At 40.3% G+C, this 14599-nt stretch overlaps 1 protein-coding gene across 4 annotated transcripts in view; it reads right to left on the reverse strand.

The window, feature by feature from the left end:
• Positions 1-14599, reverse strand: part of fam193b (family with sequence similarity 193 member B) — a 68636-nt gene that overhangs the window by 19366 nt on the left and 34671 nt on the right. For all 4 annotated transcript variants that reach the window (XM_033029671.1, XM_033029672.1, XM_033029670.1 and 1 more), the window contains exons 3-4: positions 10838-11074; positions 6535-6640 (exon numbers count right to left, since the gene is read on the reverse strand). In XM_033029671.1, the coding sequence (XP_032885562.1) occupies positions 6535-6640; positions 10838-11074 (343 nt within the window). The remainder of the gene's footprint in view (positions 1-6534; positions 6641-10837; positions 11075-14599) is intronic.

The following is a 14599-nucleotide window of genomic DNA, read 5'->3' on the forward strand; positions in this document are numbered from 1 at the left end:
AAGTGCAACAACCCCCACGTGCTCGTATTAAACTCCAACTGCTATTTCTCCACCCATTTATGTAGCTGATATCTCACTATAGCTGATATCAACTATATCTCACTCTATATTTCGACAGCCTACCGCGCCAATCTCAATTCCACCAATTTTGGTGTAATCTTTACATTTCACCCCTCTTCTTTCTGCATCTGACAACCTTTAGCTTCCTTTTCACTTCAAGTCTTTGTCATTTACTCCACATGTCTGGCAATCATTATTTCTCCTCACCTCTACCCACCTTTCACTTACCAGGCTGTATCAACTTATCACTTACTTCTACCCCAACATTGCCTTTCTATCTTTCTCCCCCACATCTCCTTTCCAGCTTTCTTCCTGCTACTCTATCAGTCAGAAGGATAACCAGAAACATCATCTGTCCACTCTCTCCACAGATGCTGCCAGGACTGCTGAGTTCCTCCACCACTGTGTTTTACTCAAGTCTAGCATCTGCAATTTCTTGTCTGTCCAGCATTTTCTAATTGTCTGCAGTTCTGAGCTTTCTCCTTTCCCACTTTCTTAAATTGTAGGGTTACATTTGGACAATGGACAATGGCCAATAGGTGCAGGAGTAGGCCATTCGGCCCTTCGAGCCAGCACCGCCATTCAACGTGATCATGGCTGATCATCCCCAATCAGTACCTTGCTACTTTCTAACCAATAGGATCCTTTTGGAAACTAAAGAATTTTCAAAATTGACTACTTGTGCGTCCATTGATGCCATAGGAATCTTGCTCAAAACCAGAGGATGCAGTTCACCAGATCCTGAAAATGTATTCATTTCTCCAGTAAAACCTCAAGCTAACATCTTGAGCTCCTTATTTACTTTAATATTTCCAGTTAGTTTGTGTCATCTTCTAATTTCTCTTACATTTCATAATTTTCCAACATAATTTATTTTGCCTCAGTATGCTATGAGACTTACACCAGCTAAAGAATCTACTTTAATTTTTTTTGCCTAATGATTCCCATATTCCTATTCCCGATCAATTCCTTGATCTTCATTTGCTGACCTGGTATTCTCCAAATTCTGGGTAGACACAAAATGCTGGAGTAACTCAGCGGGTCAGGCAGCATCTCTGAAGAGAAGGAATGGGTGACGTTTCGGGTAGAGACCCATCTGTAGACAGGACTGAGCCACCGGGAGATCAGTTAAGTTAAGATCAGGTACGTTAAGCCTCCGTTCAGTCCGTCTTAACCTACCTATCTCCCGGTGGCTCAGCACATCAATTCCCCCTCACATTCCAAATCTGACCTTTCTGTCCTGGGCATCCTCCATTGTCAGAGTGAGGCCCAGCGCAAATTGGAGGAAGAGCACCTCATATTTCGCTTGGGTAGTGTACACCCCAGTGGTATGAACATTGACTTCTTGAACTGCAAATAGCCCTTGCTTTCTCTCTCCATCCCCTCCCCCTTCCCAGTTCTCCCTCAAGTCTTACTGTCTCCGACTACATTCTATCTTTGTCCCGCCCCCTCCCCTGACATCAGTCTGAAGAAGCGTCTCGACCCGAAACGTCACTCATTCCTTCTCTCCAGAGATGCTGCCTGACACGCTAAGTTATTCCAGCATTTTGTGTCTACCTCATAATAAGCCTTCTCTTTTCATCAAAACACTACCTTTATTTTTATATAAACTTTGATTGTATGGTGATCACTGTTCGTCAAGCTCCTTAGCTACCTAATCATAAATTAACCCCTTCTCATTACATAACATTAAATCTAAAACTGTTTTCCTCGATGGTCCATCAAGACATTTGTCAGGAAAAAACATCTGTCATATACTCCAGACAATCACCATCATCATAATCATTGCTAATTTGATTTTCTGATATTCATGTCCCCCCATGAGTACTTATGCCTTTAATGAGCAACTCCAATTTTCAAATTTGTAATCTTCATTGCTTTACTGCTTGATAAAAATCTATCTTCAAGCATACCACATTACCTTGAAGCATCATAAGCTTCTTTAGTCTAACACAATCTTCGAGCTCCTTTGCAATAGGTGAATCACCTTGCTTGAGGAGCTTTTAATTTCTTAACCGAATGTCGGTTGGTTGAAATCTTTTAAATATTTCCAAAAACCTTTTCAGTCCATATTCATCTGGACAAATCTTTTCATCTAATTAGCCCATCTTCCTTGTCCAATGTATTCCTCGTGGCAACATAATTGGGTTTATACTCAAGAAACATTTTGACTGATCATTTTACTCGTGCATAGAAAATACACCATGATCACTTTTTTTCTCCAGCCCCATCATACAAGACAATCATAGAAAATAGGTGCAGGAGTAGGCCATTCGGCCCTTCGAGCCTGCACCGCCATTCAATATGATCATGGCTGATCATCCAACTCAGTATCCCATCCCTGCCTTCTCTCCATACCCCCTGATCCCTTTAACCACAAGGGCCACATCTAACTGCCTCTTAAATATAGCCAATGAACTGGCCTCAACTACCTTCTGTGGCAGAGATTCACCACTCTCTGTGTAAAATGGCTGATCATGGCTCATGGCTGATCTGCCTGTAACTTCAAGTCCAAAGTATTGTCTATTCTACTTCTTAACTCAGCATCCACAGTTGAGTTAGAGAATTCCAAACATACAAAATCTCCAAAGAGAATATTCATATTTGTTTTCATTTGCACATCATCTTTATCCCTGAGATGAGTTAACCGATTTCCCCAGATAAAATTAATTTGTCCTGCCTTGTTAATGTATTGCTTTTGCTGCAGGTTTACTTATTCATTTTTCTTGTCCAAATATTATGCTGCTTTTTGGGATGTTATCAATACTGCATTAATTTTGTCCTTTACTATCTGTTATCTCAACCTATACCGAATCTAGTTCGGCTAGTTTCTTCTTGGTCAACATCATTCATCACCTCAAGTCAAAAATTAATACTGATACAGTCTACCCACATGCCTAATTTTCTATTCAGTCTTTCTAAAGTATACTGACATTTTAATCTCAAACTAAAAAGTCAGTATTCAATGAAAGTTAACAGTGAAACCCATTTTACTCTATGAATGCTATGTCCGTCTATTTTGTCTGAATTGTTCTTGCATCCAGGTACATCTATAATTTTAGCTTTGCTTCTCCATAACCATCCATCCATTTGTTCTTGATTTAATTGAGATAATTAGTCATCAGCTTCATTTTTGTATCATGTTATTGCAACGATAGGACCAAGTAGAATAACGGAGTAATATTTCATTAATTCATTCTTTCAGTACTCTGTAGAAACAAAGAACAAAAGGGCACCAAGTGCTGCTGTAACTCAGCAGGTCAGGCAGCATCTTTGGAGAACATGGACAGGTGACATTTCAACTCAAGACCCTTCTTCAGACTTTCAGGACCCTATTTATATTAAAGCCATTTCCCTTTCTTCACCTATGCACTTTGTTCATAGGTTGAAAACTTTGTTCAAACGTTCATGCACTTTTGTTTCGCAATCTCTGACAACCATATAACCATATAACAATTACAGCACGGAAACAGGCCATCTCGGCCCTACGAGTCCGTGCCGAACAATTATTTTCCCTTAGTCCCACCTGCCTGCACTCATACCATAACCCTCCATTCCCTTCTCATCCATATGCCTATCCAATTTATTTTTAAATGATACCAACGAACCTGCCTCCACCACTTCCACTGGAAACTCATTCCACACCGCTACCACTCTCTGAGTAAAGAAGTTCCCCCTCATGTTACCCCTAAACTTCTGTCCCTTAATTCTGAAGTCATGTCCTGTTTGAATCTTCCCTATTCTCAAAGGGAAAAGCTTGTCCACATCAACTCTGTCTTTCCCTCTCATCATTTTAAAGACCTCTATCAAGTTCCCCCTTAACCTTCTGCGCTCCAGAGAATAAAGACCTAACTTATTCAACCTTTCTCTGTAACTTAGTTGTTGAAACCCAGGCAACATTCTAGTAAATCTCCTCTGTACTCTCTCTATTTTGTTGACATCCTTCCTATAATTGGGCGACCAAAATTGTACACCATACTCCAGATTTGGTCTCACCAATGCCTTGTACAATTTTAACATTACATCCCAGCTTCTATACTCAATGCTCTGATTTATAAAGGCTAGCATACCAAAAGCTTTCTTTACCACCCTATCTATATGAGATTCCACCTTCAAGGAACTATGCACGGTTATTTCCAGATCCCTCTGTTCAACTGCATTCTTCAATTCCCTACCATTTACCATGTACGTCCTATTTTGATTTGTCCTGCCAAGGTGTAGCACCTCACATTTATCAGAATTAAACTCCATCTGCCATCTTTCAGCCCATTCTTCCAAATGGCCTAAATCACTCTGTAGACTTTGGAAATCCTCTTCAATATCCACAACACCCCCTATCTTGGTATCATCTGCATACTTACTAATCCAATTTACCACACCTTCATCCAGATCATTGATGTACATGACAAACAACAAAGGACCCAACACAGATCCCTGAGGCACCCCACTAGTCACCTGCCTCCAACCCGACAAACAGCCATCCACCATTACCCTCTGGCATCTCCCATTCAGCCACTGTTGAATCCATCTTGCTACTCCTGCATTTATACCCAACAGTTGAACCTTCTTAACCAACCTTCCATGAGGAACCTTGTCAAAGGCCTTACTAAAGTCCATATAGACAACATCCACTGCTTTACCCTCGTCAATTTCCCTAGTAACCTCTTCAAAAAATTCAAGAAGATTAGTCAAACATGACCTTCCAGGCACAAATCCATGTTGACTGTTCCTAATCAGACTCTGTTTATCCAGATGCTTATATATATTATCTCTAAGTATCTTTTCCATTAATTTGCCCACCACTGAAGTCAAACTAACAGGTCTATAATTGCTAGGTTTACTCTTAGAACCCTTTTTAAACAATGGAACAACATGCGTAGTACGCCAATCCTCGGGGACTATTCCCGTTTCTAATGACATTTGAAATATTTCTGTCATAGCCCCAGCTATTTCTACACTAACTTCCCTCAATGTCCTAGGGAATATCCTGTCAGGACCTGGAGACTTATCTACTTTTATATTTTTCAAAAGTGTCAGTACTTCTTTTACTTTGAAACTCATAGTATCCATAGCTACTCTACTAGTTTCCCTTACCTCACATAATTCAATATCCTTCTCCTTGGTGAATACCGAAGAAAAGAAATTGTTCAATATCTCCCCCATCTCTTTTGGCTCTGCAGATAGCTGTCCACTCTGTCTCTCCAATGGACCAATTTTATCCTTCGTTATCCTTTTGCTATTAATATAGCTGTAGAAACCCTTTGGATTTACTTTCACCTTACTTGTCAAAGCAACCATATTTTCTTTTAGCTTTTCTAATTTCTTTCTTAAGATTCTTTTTACATTCCTTATACTCCTCAAGCACCTCATTTACTTAATGCTGCCTATAATTATTGTAGATCTCCCTCTTTTTCCGAACAAGATGTCCAATTTCCCTTGAAAACCAGGGCTCTTTCCAATTTTTACTGTTTCCTTTCAACCGAACAGGAACATAAAGATTCTGTACTCTTAAAATTTCCCCTTTAAATGTCCTCCATTTCTCTTCTACATCCTTCCCATAAAACAAAATGTCCCAGTTCACTCCTTTTAAATCATTTCGCATCTCATCAAAGTTAACCTTTCTCCAATCAAAAATCTCAACCCTAGGTCCAGTTCTGACCCTCTCCATAATTATATTGAAACTAATGGTATTGTGATCACTGGACCCGAAGTGCTCCCCAACGCATACCTCCGCCACCTGTCCCGTCTCATTTCCTAACAGGAGGTCCAGCACTGCCCCTCCTCTAGTAGGCACCTCTATGTATTGCTGCAAAAAACTATCCTGCACACATTTTACAAACTCCAAACCATCCAGCCCATTTACAGAATGTGTAACAAGCGCTTTGTTATTTCATAACAATCAATTGTAAACATACTTTATGTTTAACAAGAATGTGTAACAAGCTCTTTGTTATTTCATAACAATCAATTGTAAACATACTTTAATTTAATGTCTGATTTTGATCCTTCAATATTTCAGTCCGAGTTGTAGTTTAATATACAAGATAACGAGGCAGACATGGGAGAGTTGAATCGTGCATATTTCAAAGGCTTTTCTATTGAAGTAGAAATAAGAAGACTTCACAAATTCATTGCTGCCAAAGTTAACATGCACCTATACCATCCACAAGCATGCATTGTCAATGAAAACATTGAAATCTTCTGCACATCCTTCCGATAGAAATAAATGAACTTGAATTATCTCCAAATGGCTGTGTGTTCACAAGTAGGTTAAGGATGATTTTCCCAAAATAATCAATTGTAATGCCATATTGATATCATGCATGATAACAACAAGCAACTCTCAACTTCATTTTCCGACTTCTGTTGTACTATACCCTAATCCTACCTTGAAGACAATGAAAACAAGGAAACAAGGAAGGCAAGTGTAACACAAGTTAACAGTAAATACCATTCAAGTTTATCAGACATTACCTGGTGGAGTCGGCCTTCTGGACATATTCTTACATTGCACAGAACTGTTTTTCACTGAGACACAAGAGGGCGATCTTGAACAGTCACTAGTTACCCTGTTGGATTCCTGGTACGGAACAAATCGAGGGGGAAGAAACATCAAGAAAGCTACTAAAATGAGATGAAAATATACAAACAAAAGATAGTTTGTTTTGTAATGGTCAGACACAACAGGAATAAATTTCCAAGGTACAGGTAGTTCTGTTAAAATCCATGTTTCCATTTCTCAAATTTGATTAAATGCGACTGATGAATTAGGGAACATTTTTTTTATTACTCTGGCCAAATTAATAATAATGCAATTTCAATTGAGAACTAGAGAATCACTTAACAGATGCTTTAAAAAGTGGAATGCAGAAAAAAAAGCTAGCTTGGGGAAAGTCAAGGGTATTCCCATGTAACCTCCCTGTAGCATAGTGGCACAGTGGTAGAACTGCTGCCTTACAGCGCCAGAGACCCGGGTCATTCATGACTACGGGTGCTGTCTGTACAGAGTTTGCATTCTCTCTGTGACCGTGTAGATTTTTCCCGGGTGCCCCAGTTTCCTCCCACAAAGACATGTGAGTTTGTAAGTTAATTGGCTTCAGTAAATAATAAATTGTCCCTAGTGCGTGGGATAGTGCTCATGTATGGGGTGATCGCTGGTCGGCGCACACTCGGTGGGCCAAAAGAGATCTGCACTGTATCTCTAAACTAAGTAATCAGATACCATTGTCTCTTTAAAACACTCTTAGTTTCATCACTGATGGCCATTGAAATAGACAAGCCATGGCTTTGATTGACACGTGCAATAAAATTCTCTTAGACAATGTGCAATCTTTAGTATTTTATTGCAATATGCTATCTTTTTGCAGGAAATTTTGCAGGAAACATGTTCCTGGTGTTGGGGGTGGGGGGGGGGAGGGGGGGATCCAGAACCAGGGACCACAGTTTAAGATTAAGGGGCAAGCCATTCAGAAGGAGATGAGGAAAACTTTTTCACACAGTTGCGAGTCTGTGGAATTCTCTGCCTCAGGTGGAGGCTGGTTCTCTGGATGCTTTCAAGAGAGAACTAGACAGAGCTCTTAAAGATAGAGGAGTCAAGAGATATGGGGAGAAGGCAGGAACGGGGTGCTGATTGTGGATGATCAGCCATGATCACATTGAATGGCTCGAAGGAGCGAATGGTCTACTCCTGCACCTATTGCCTATTATGGCTGTAATGCCAAATGAGCAATTCTTGAAGGAAAAAAAAGTGATTTTGTATATAACCGATGTAGCTCCGTTCTGTTTCAATGCTACTCATATAAAATGACTGGAAGAGGGCCATCAGTGCAGCAATACACAGGCAAAAACATTTCATTTTGACATTAAAATGTAATCATTATACACTATCAGAGTTACAAGAGAATCCAGCACAAAAATCAGATACTCTAATTTTCCACTTTAGTTTGATGTTTTTAAACCATTTGCTTCAGTAGATGCAGAAATTAGTTTGTTTAACCTCTGCATTTTCAAAACTTGTTCAGTCATGTTCTTCTTACTGAAGCAGCCAAGGAATCAGTAGCAACAGTGCAGTTTTTCCCAATCCACAAAAACAGATTTTTATTGTTGCGAAGAAAACACATGAACTGAAAAGGATTTGCTGAACTGAGAAATATTTTAACACAGAAATGTTAACATTGCACAAGTGATAGATAAAGGCAAATTAATTTCTGTTCAAATTTTATCTACTATAGTTGAAACCAAACTTGCTATGTTATACGTAATTTCAATGTTGGATTTTAAACATAATATTCAATAGATCAGTTGAAATAATTACAGTAGTAGTTTTCAAAAGGATCAGGATTAATAGGCGAGAAGAAAAAAAACAGGGATATGGGGAAAGAGTCTAACTTTTCAGAAAAGCTTGATAGGTTGAATAGCCTTATTCTCTGACAAAAATAAAAACAAAACTGCCCGATGTACTAAACAAATGAACCAACATCTTTCCATAGATGTAGAAACAAAGAACTGCACGTGCGAGTTTATATCATAGACCAAAATGCTGGAGTAACTAAACTAGTCAAATGGCATGTACACAAAAATGCTGAAAAACTCAGCGGGTGCAGCAGCATCTATGGAGCGAAGGAAATGGGCAACGTTTCGGGCCGAAACCCTTCTTCAGACAAACGGCATATCTGGAGAAAAAGGACAGGTGACATTATGGGTTGGGACCCCTCTTCAATCTGACCCGAAAAGTCGCTTCTTTTTTCTCCAGAGATGCTGCCTGACCTGCTGAGTTACTCTGAGAACTTTGTGTCTATCTTTCCATTGATGTTGTGTAATTAAAAGAGATTAGAACTGAAAGGGTAAAGGGCCTTGGCGGATTTTTCGGCGACTGCCGGCATCATATCGGGGTTGCCAAAAGATTTTGAACATTTCAAAATCCAGCGTCTACAAAAAAAAGTTGCGACAATTGAGTAAATACCATGCGTTGATACGCCATCACGGCGCAACTTTTTTCGGTGACCTGATACTTCAGTCAATGATGCCGGCAGGCGCTGGAAAAATCGCCAAGTGGGATAGGCCCTTAAAGGGTGTATGTGTAGAGGATTAGCAGTTACAGGGAATGTGTAAAAACAAGATGAAAGACTGGGGGTAATAGAAATTGCAGATTATATACATGACAAAGGAAACAGATTTATGATGTTGGAACTAAAAGATAAGATGCCAAATGGCTAAATCAAGCCAATTTGAAAGACAAGTCTGATCTAAACAAGATAAGTAACTGGGGCCAGGACAAACAAGGGGTATGCTGACAAAAGGTGTTGAGGAAAGTACTGACTGACTGACTGATTAACTGCCTGTGACACATCAGGTATAAATGTACTGTTTGTGCTCAATACAATTGAGTGGGCCCCCGAGGAGCAGCGAGTATGTAGCCATTCTCGTAGTTGCTCTCCCACTCCCGCATGCGCAATAAAAAGGAGTTGTTACATTCTTAAAGTGACTAATGTGGTTTGTTGTCTGATAGCGCGGATAGAACTTTAACAGAATCTGCTGAGTGTTTTCCAGCATTCTCTTTTTATTTCTGATTTCCAACATATACAGGCTTTAAAAAAAATATCAACTGCTTTTCTAAAATGTGTCTTCCTGCACGTGATCCAAATCCCTCTATTCCCTGCACTTCCATGTGCCTCTCAAAAAGCCTCTTAAACGCCACTATTTTATCTGCCTCACCACCACCTCTGGCAATGTGTTCCAGGCCCCCACCACTGTCCGTGTAAAAATATTTGCCCCACACATTTCCATTAAACATTCAATCTCTCACTTTATAGCTGTGCCCTCTAGTCTTGGACGTTTTCACCCTGGGGAAAAAGGTTCTGACCGTCTATCCTATTCATGCCTCTCTCAATTTTATATACTTAATAGTATAACCTCAGGCGTTCCTCTCCCTCTAGTTGAAACCCTCTAATTCAGACAGCATTCGGGTTACTTTCTCTGCAACCTCTCCAAAACTACTACTTATTTCCCGTAATGGGACAACCAGAACTGGTTGAGACTGGTCATTGTAATTAACAATACACGGGTGGCACAGTGATGCAGTGGTAGAGTTGCTGCCTTACAGCGCTAGAGATCCAGGTTCGATCCCAACTACGGGTGCTGTCTGTACGTAGTTTGTACGTTCTCCCTGTGACCATGCGCATTTTATCTGAGATCTTCGGTTTCCTCCTATACTTCAAAGACCTACAGGTTTGTAGGTTAATTGGCTTGCTAAAAATGTAAATTGTCCCTAGTGCGTGCAGGATAGTATTAATGTGTGGGGATCGCTGATCGGTGCGGACTCGGAGGGCCGAATGACCTGTTACCTCTAAACTAAAACACAATTCAAATCAGCCCATGATCAGCTTGCTTTCTAAGTTAACCTGTCAAAACTGAGATGCAGGTGTAGGCTTCCTGTCAGGACTAGCCACCAAGGCTCTGGACTTCAACTAAAACACGACTTTGGACAGCAACATCACTGAAGGGCAAATTTAAATTCACTGAATGTTAAATACCGTTTGCCAAGGATGCATTCAGCTCCATAGTATCGCTTACTTAATAACAATTACATTAAAGGCAGGCCTTTGATCCTCACTAGAGGCTTCTGATTTGAGGCAATTGTACATGAGAAACAAATCACTTCAGTTCCCAAGCCGAAAATGGATACCAGATTAGATGCCTATCTCCAACTGGTTCTCCTTTTTCCTCATCAGCATTGTCCTGCATTTCCTTCCCTTTGAATTCCAATTTACCTCCATACCTTTGTAAGTAAGCCATTAGGAGTGGTTGCACACATTTGAAGTTGCTGTGCTTGCTGTGGATGAGGCGTACTTGATGCCAATGTCTGTCGATGCATTTGATGGCAGCAGTGGATTGCAGAGTGATGACATTTTTCTGTTGATAACCTGTGGAGAATGGAAACTCCATCTCCTTCCATCAGTGTTCTCACTGACTCATCAGTTATTTCTTTATGTGCTTGACATTCACCTTGTCCTACCTGAAACAAAATAAGGTGCACTTTCAATTACTCATTTCCAATCACATATTGTAGAGTGCACATCAAATGGTTGCAGAAGTACATTCAAATTATGAAAAACTTAAACCAATTAATCTTAAGTTCTTAACATATTTAGCCAGCGTAACATGCATTGTTTTTCTAATTGTTATAAACAGAACATATATAAAGGAATTAAACAATCATCCTTTCTGGTTCTTTTTTCCCCCAAGTTGCCACAGAAAGTAACCAAACCAAGAAACAAACAGCAATAGTGTTATAAACATATTGCCATTAGGCTTGCAAATACAGATGAAGTTTGGGTAACACCTGAAAATGAAGACATATTCACTTATCCTTATTCTAAAAGTTTAACTATACTAGAGGAATTAGTTTTAAAAAGTTTTTATGATAAATATAGATAAAATTCTATTACACACTAAAAGAAATGTCAGAATCTGATGTTTGTACTGAGCATGGTAAATTATCTGCCACAGAGCATAGAGCATGGAAAAGAGCCCTTAGGCCCAACTCAACCATGCTAACCAAGATGCCGCATTGAAGCTATTCCCAAATTCCCATATTTGGCCTAAATCTCTCTGAACCTTTCCAATCCATATACCTGTCCTAATGTCTTTTAAATATTGTTATTGTGCCTGCCTCAACTACTTTCTCTGGCAACTCATTCCATATATCCTCCACCCTCTGCATGAAAAAGTCGCCCTTCAGGTTATATTAAATATTGCCCATCTCACTTTAAAACAATTTCCTCTGGTTCCTGACTCCCCGACCCTGGGAAAAAGACTATGCATTCACCATACCTCTTCTTGTCATGACTTTATACACCTCTCAAATATCACCTCTCATCTTCCGACGCTCCAAGGAATAAAGTCCAAGTCTTTCTAATCTCTCCCTATAGCTCAGGGCCTCAATCCTGGCAACATCCTTCTAAATCATCACTGCACCCTTTCCAGTTTAATGGCATGCTTCCTATAGCAGGCTGACCAAATCTAAACACGATATTCCAAGTACACCCTCACCAACGACTGTACTGTATTATGTACAACTGTAATATAATATCCCAACTTCGATACTCAATTCCCTGAATGAAAAAAGCCAATATGCCAAAAGCCTTCTTGACTATCCTATCTACCTGTGACGCCACTTTCACTGAACTCTGTAATTGTATCCAGAGATCATTCTACTCTGCAACACTCCCCAGATCCTTGCCATTCACTGTGAAGGTTCAGCCTTAGTGTGACTTCCCAAAAGACAACGCCTCACAATTATCCAAATTAAACTTGATTTGCCATTTCTCGGCCCACTTGCCCAGATGATCAACATCCCACTATAATTCTTGATGACGACCTTCACTGTCTACATTACCACCTATTTTATTGTCATCTGCAAACTTACTAATCATGCCTTGTACATTCTCATCCAAATCATTGATATAGATGACAAACATCAATGAGTCCAGCATAGATCCTTGAGGTACATAGTGAACCTCAGGCCTCCACTACGAAAAACAAAACTTCACCACTGCCTTCAGCTTTCTGCCATTAAGCCAATTCTGTATCTCGTGAGATAACTCTCCCTGGATCCTAAGCGATCTAACCTTCCAGATCTGCCTCTCATGTGGATTCTTATCAAAGGCCTTGCTGAAGTCCACACAGAATATGACTACAGGCTTGTCCACAATCACCTTTTTGGTTACTTCTGCCAATGAATACAATCAAATTAATGAACCATGTTCTTCCACCATCAAAACATGAATCAACTTCTCTTTCCAAATGAGTGTACATTTTATCCCTCAGAATCTTCTCCAGTAACTTGCCTGCCATAGATGTTAGGTTTACTGGTACACAGTTCCCAGGTTTTGCTTGGCAGCCATTCTTAAATATAGGTACACCATTTGAAATACTCCAGACTTCCAGCATCTCATCCACATCTTACAATGAATCACATATTTCAGTCAGGACTCTTGCATTTTCTTCTCTAACTCATACAGATTCATTGGATATATCTAATCAGGCTCGAGAAATGTATCCATCTTCATACATCTGCAGTTGTCCTCAAGACATCTCCATTAACTTTCCTCAGTTCCTTAGTTTTTTTATTAAGAAATATCACATGGATACGTGACCTTCGACCCACGAAGTCAACACCTACCTTCGATTACCCTTTCGCACTAGTTCTGTTATCCCACTTTCCCATTCACTCATCACACACAAGGGACAATTTACAGAGGCCAATTAACCTATAAATCTACATACATTTGGGATGGAGGAAACCAGATCACCTGGAGGAAACCCAGGAGGTCCCAGGGAGAACGTGCAAACTCCACAGACCGCACCCGAGGTCAGGATTGAACCTGCGTGTGGGTACTTGCACATTAGAAGGTGTATCACACCTCCAGTATTGCTGTTTCTGATAGACGGGGAGCTGCAAAAGCTGCATCTCTGTGAAAGTGTCAGCCTACTGCACAGCAATTTAACCTCGGCAGCTTTCATACCGGATAGCTGTATTCGAAGGACATCAATCACCCTAGATAGATAAGGAAGCTTGTTTTTCATCAGTGTAATCTGTGTCTGTTCTGTAAAAGCGTGAGTGAAGTGTCTCTTGTCTCTAGTCATGTTCAGTCTTCAGTCCTTTAATTACAGTTCCATAGTTTATTTACTTTGTTAGTTAAGATATGTTCAGCTTTTAGTTAAGGTCTGCAGATGTGTAAATGCTTTGCTCTGATGCCGGATAACCGTTGTGCTGGAATAAAAAGTTTTAAATGCTGCTACTAGACTCGGCAAATCACTGAAATTCAGTGATCCTCCACTGGATCGCTATAGGTACAAGGCTGCAGCTCTATGAGCTGAGCCATTGTGCCACCCTAGTCTTCATGTCTTTCTCTACAATAAAAACAGAAATATTAATTGAGGACCTTGCGCATCACCTGTGGATCCACGCATAAGTTTCTAAGGAGCCCTAGTCCCTCTCCAGTTTCCTTTACCTTTCCCCCTTAATAGGTTTCTAAAATCTCTTAAAATTCTTCTTAAATTAATCTACCAGAGCTAACTCATGCCCCCTTGTTATCCAACTGATTTCCTTCTTAATTAAGCTCCTCAATCACCTACACTCCTCCAGGGATGCACTTGATTCCAGCTGTGTTTACCTGACATGCTTCTTTTTTCCCAGACCAGAGCCTCAATTTCTCTCATTATCCAGGGTTCCTAACTCCAACCTGCCTTACCTTTCATTCTAACAGGAACATAAAAACCATGAACTCTTAATTATGACACTTTTAAAGGCCACTTTCCAGATGTCTCTTTCCCCAGAAAAAACCTACGCCAATTATTTGCAGGCTCCTGTCCACTGCCAAAGAGACTATGCGGTCGCCACATGTTTGCGGGTGGTTGCCGGGATTTCGCCTTCACGGTCGTGAGTAGTTCCCGCATTCTCGGAACTAGTCGCAGCTTCATTCTGGTCGCCGCTAATTTTTCAATATGCAGCAGGTTCTCGTAGTGTGTCACTGGT

This window comes from Amblyraja radiata, chromosome 11 (genome assembly GCF_010909765.2).
Source record: "Amblyraja radiata isolate CabotCenter1 chromosome 11, sAmbRad1.1.pri, whole genome shotgun sequence".
Taxonomy (NCBI): Eukaryota; Metazoa; Chordata; class Chondrichthyes; order Rajiformes; family Rajidae; genus Amblyraja; species Amblyraja radiata.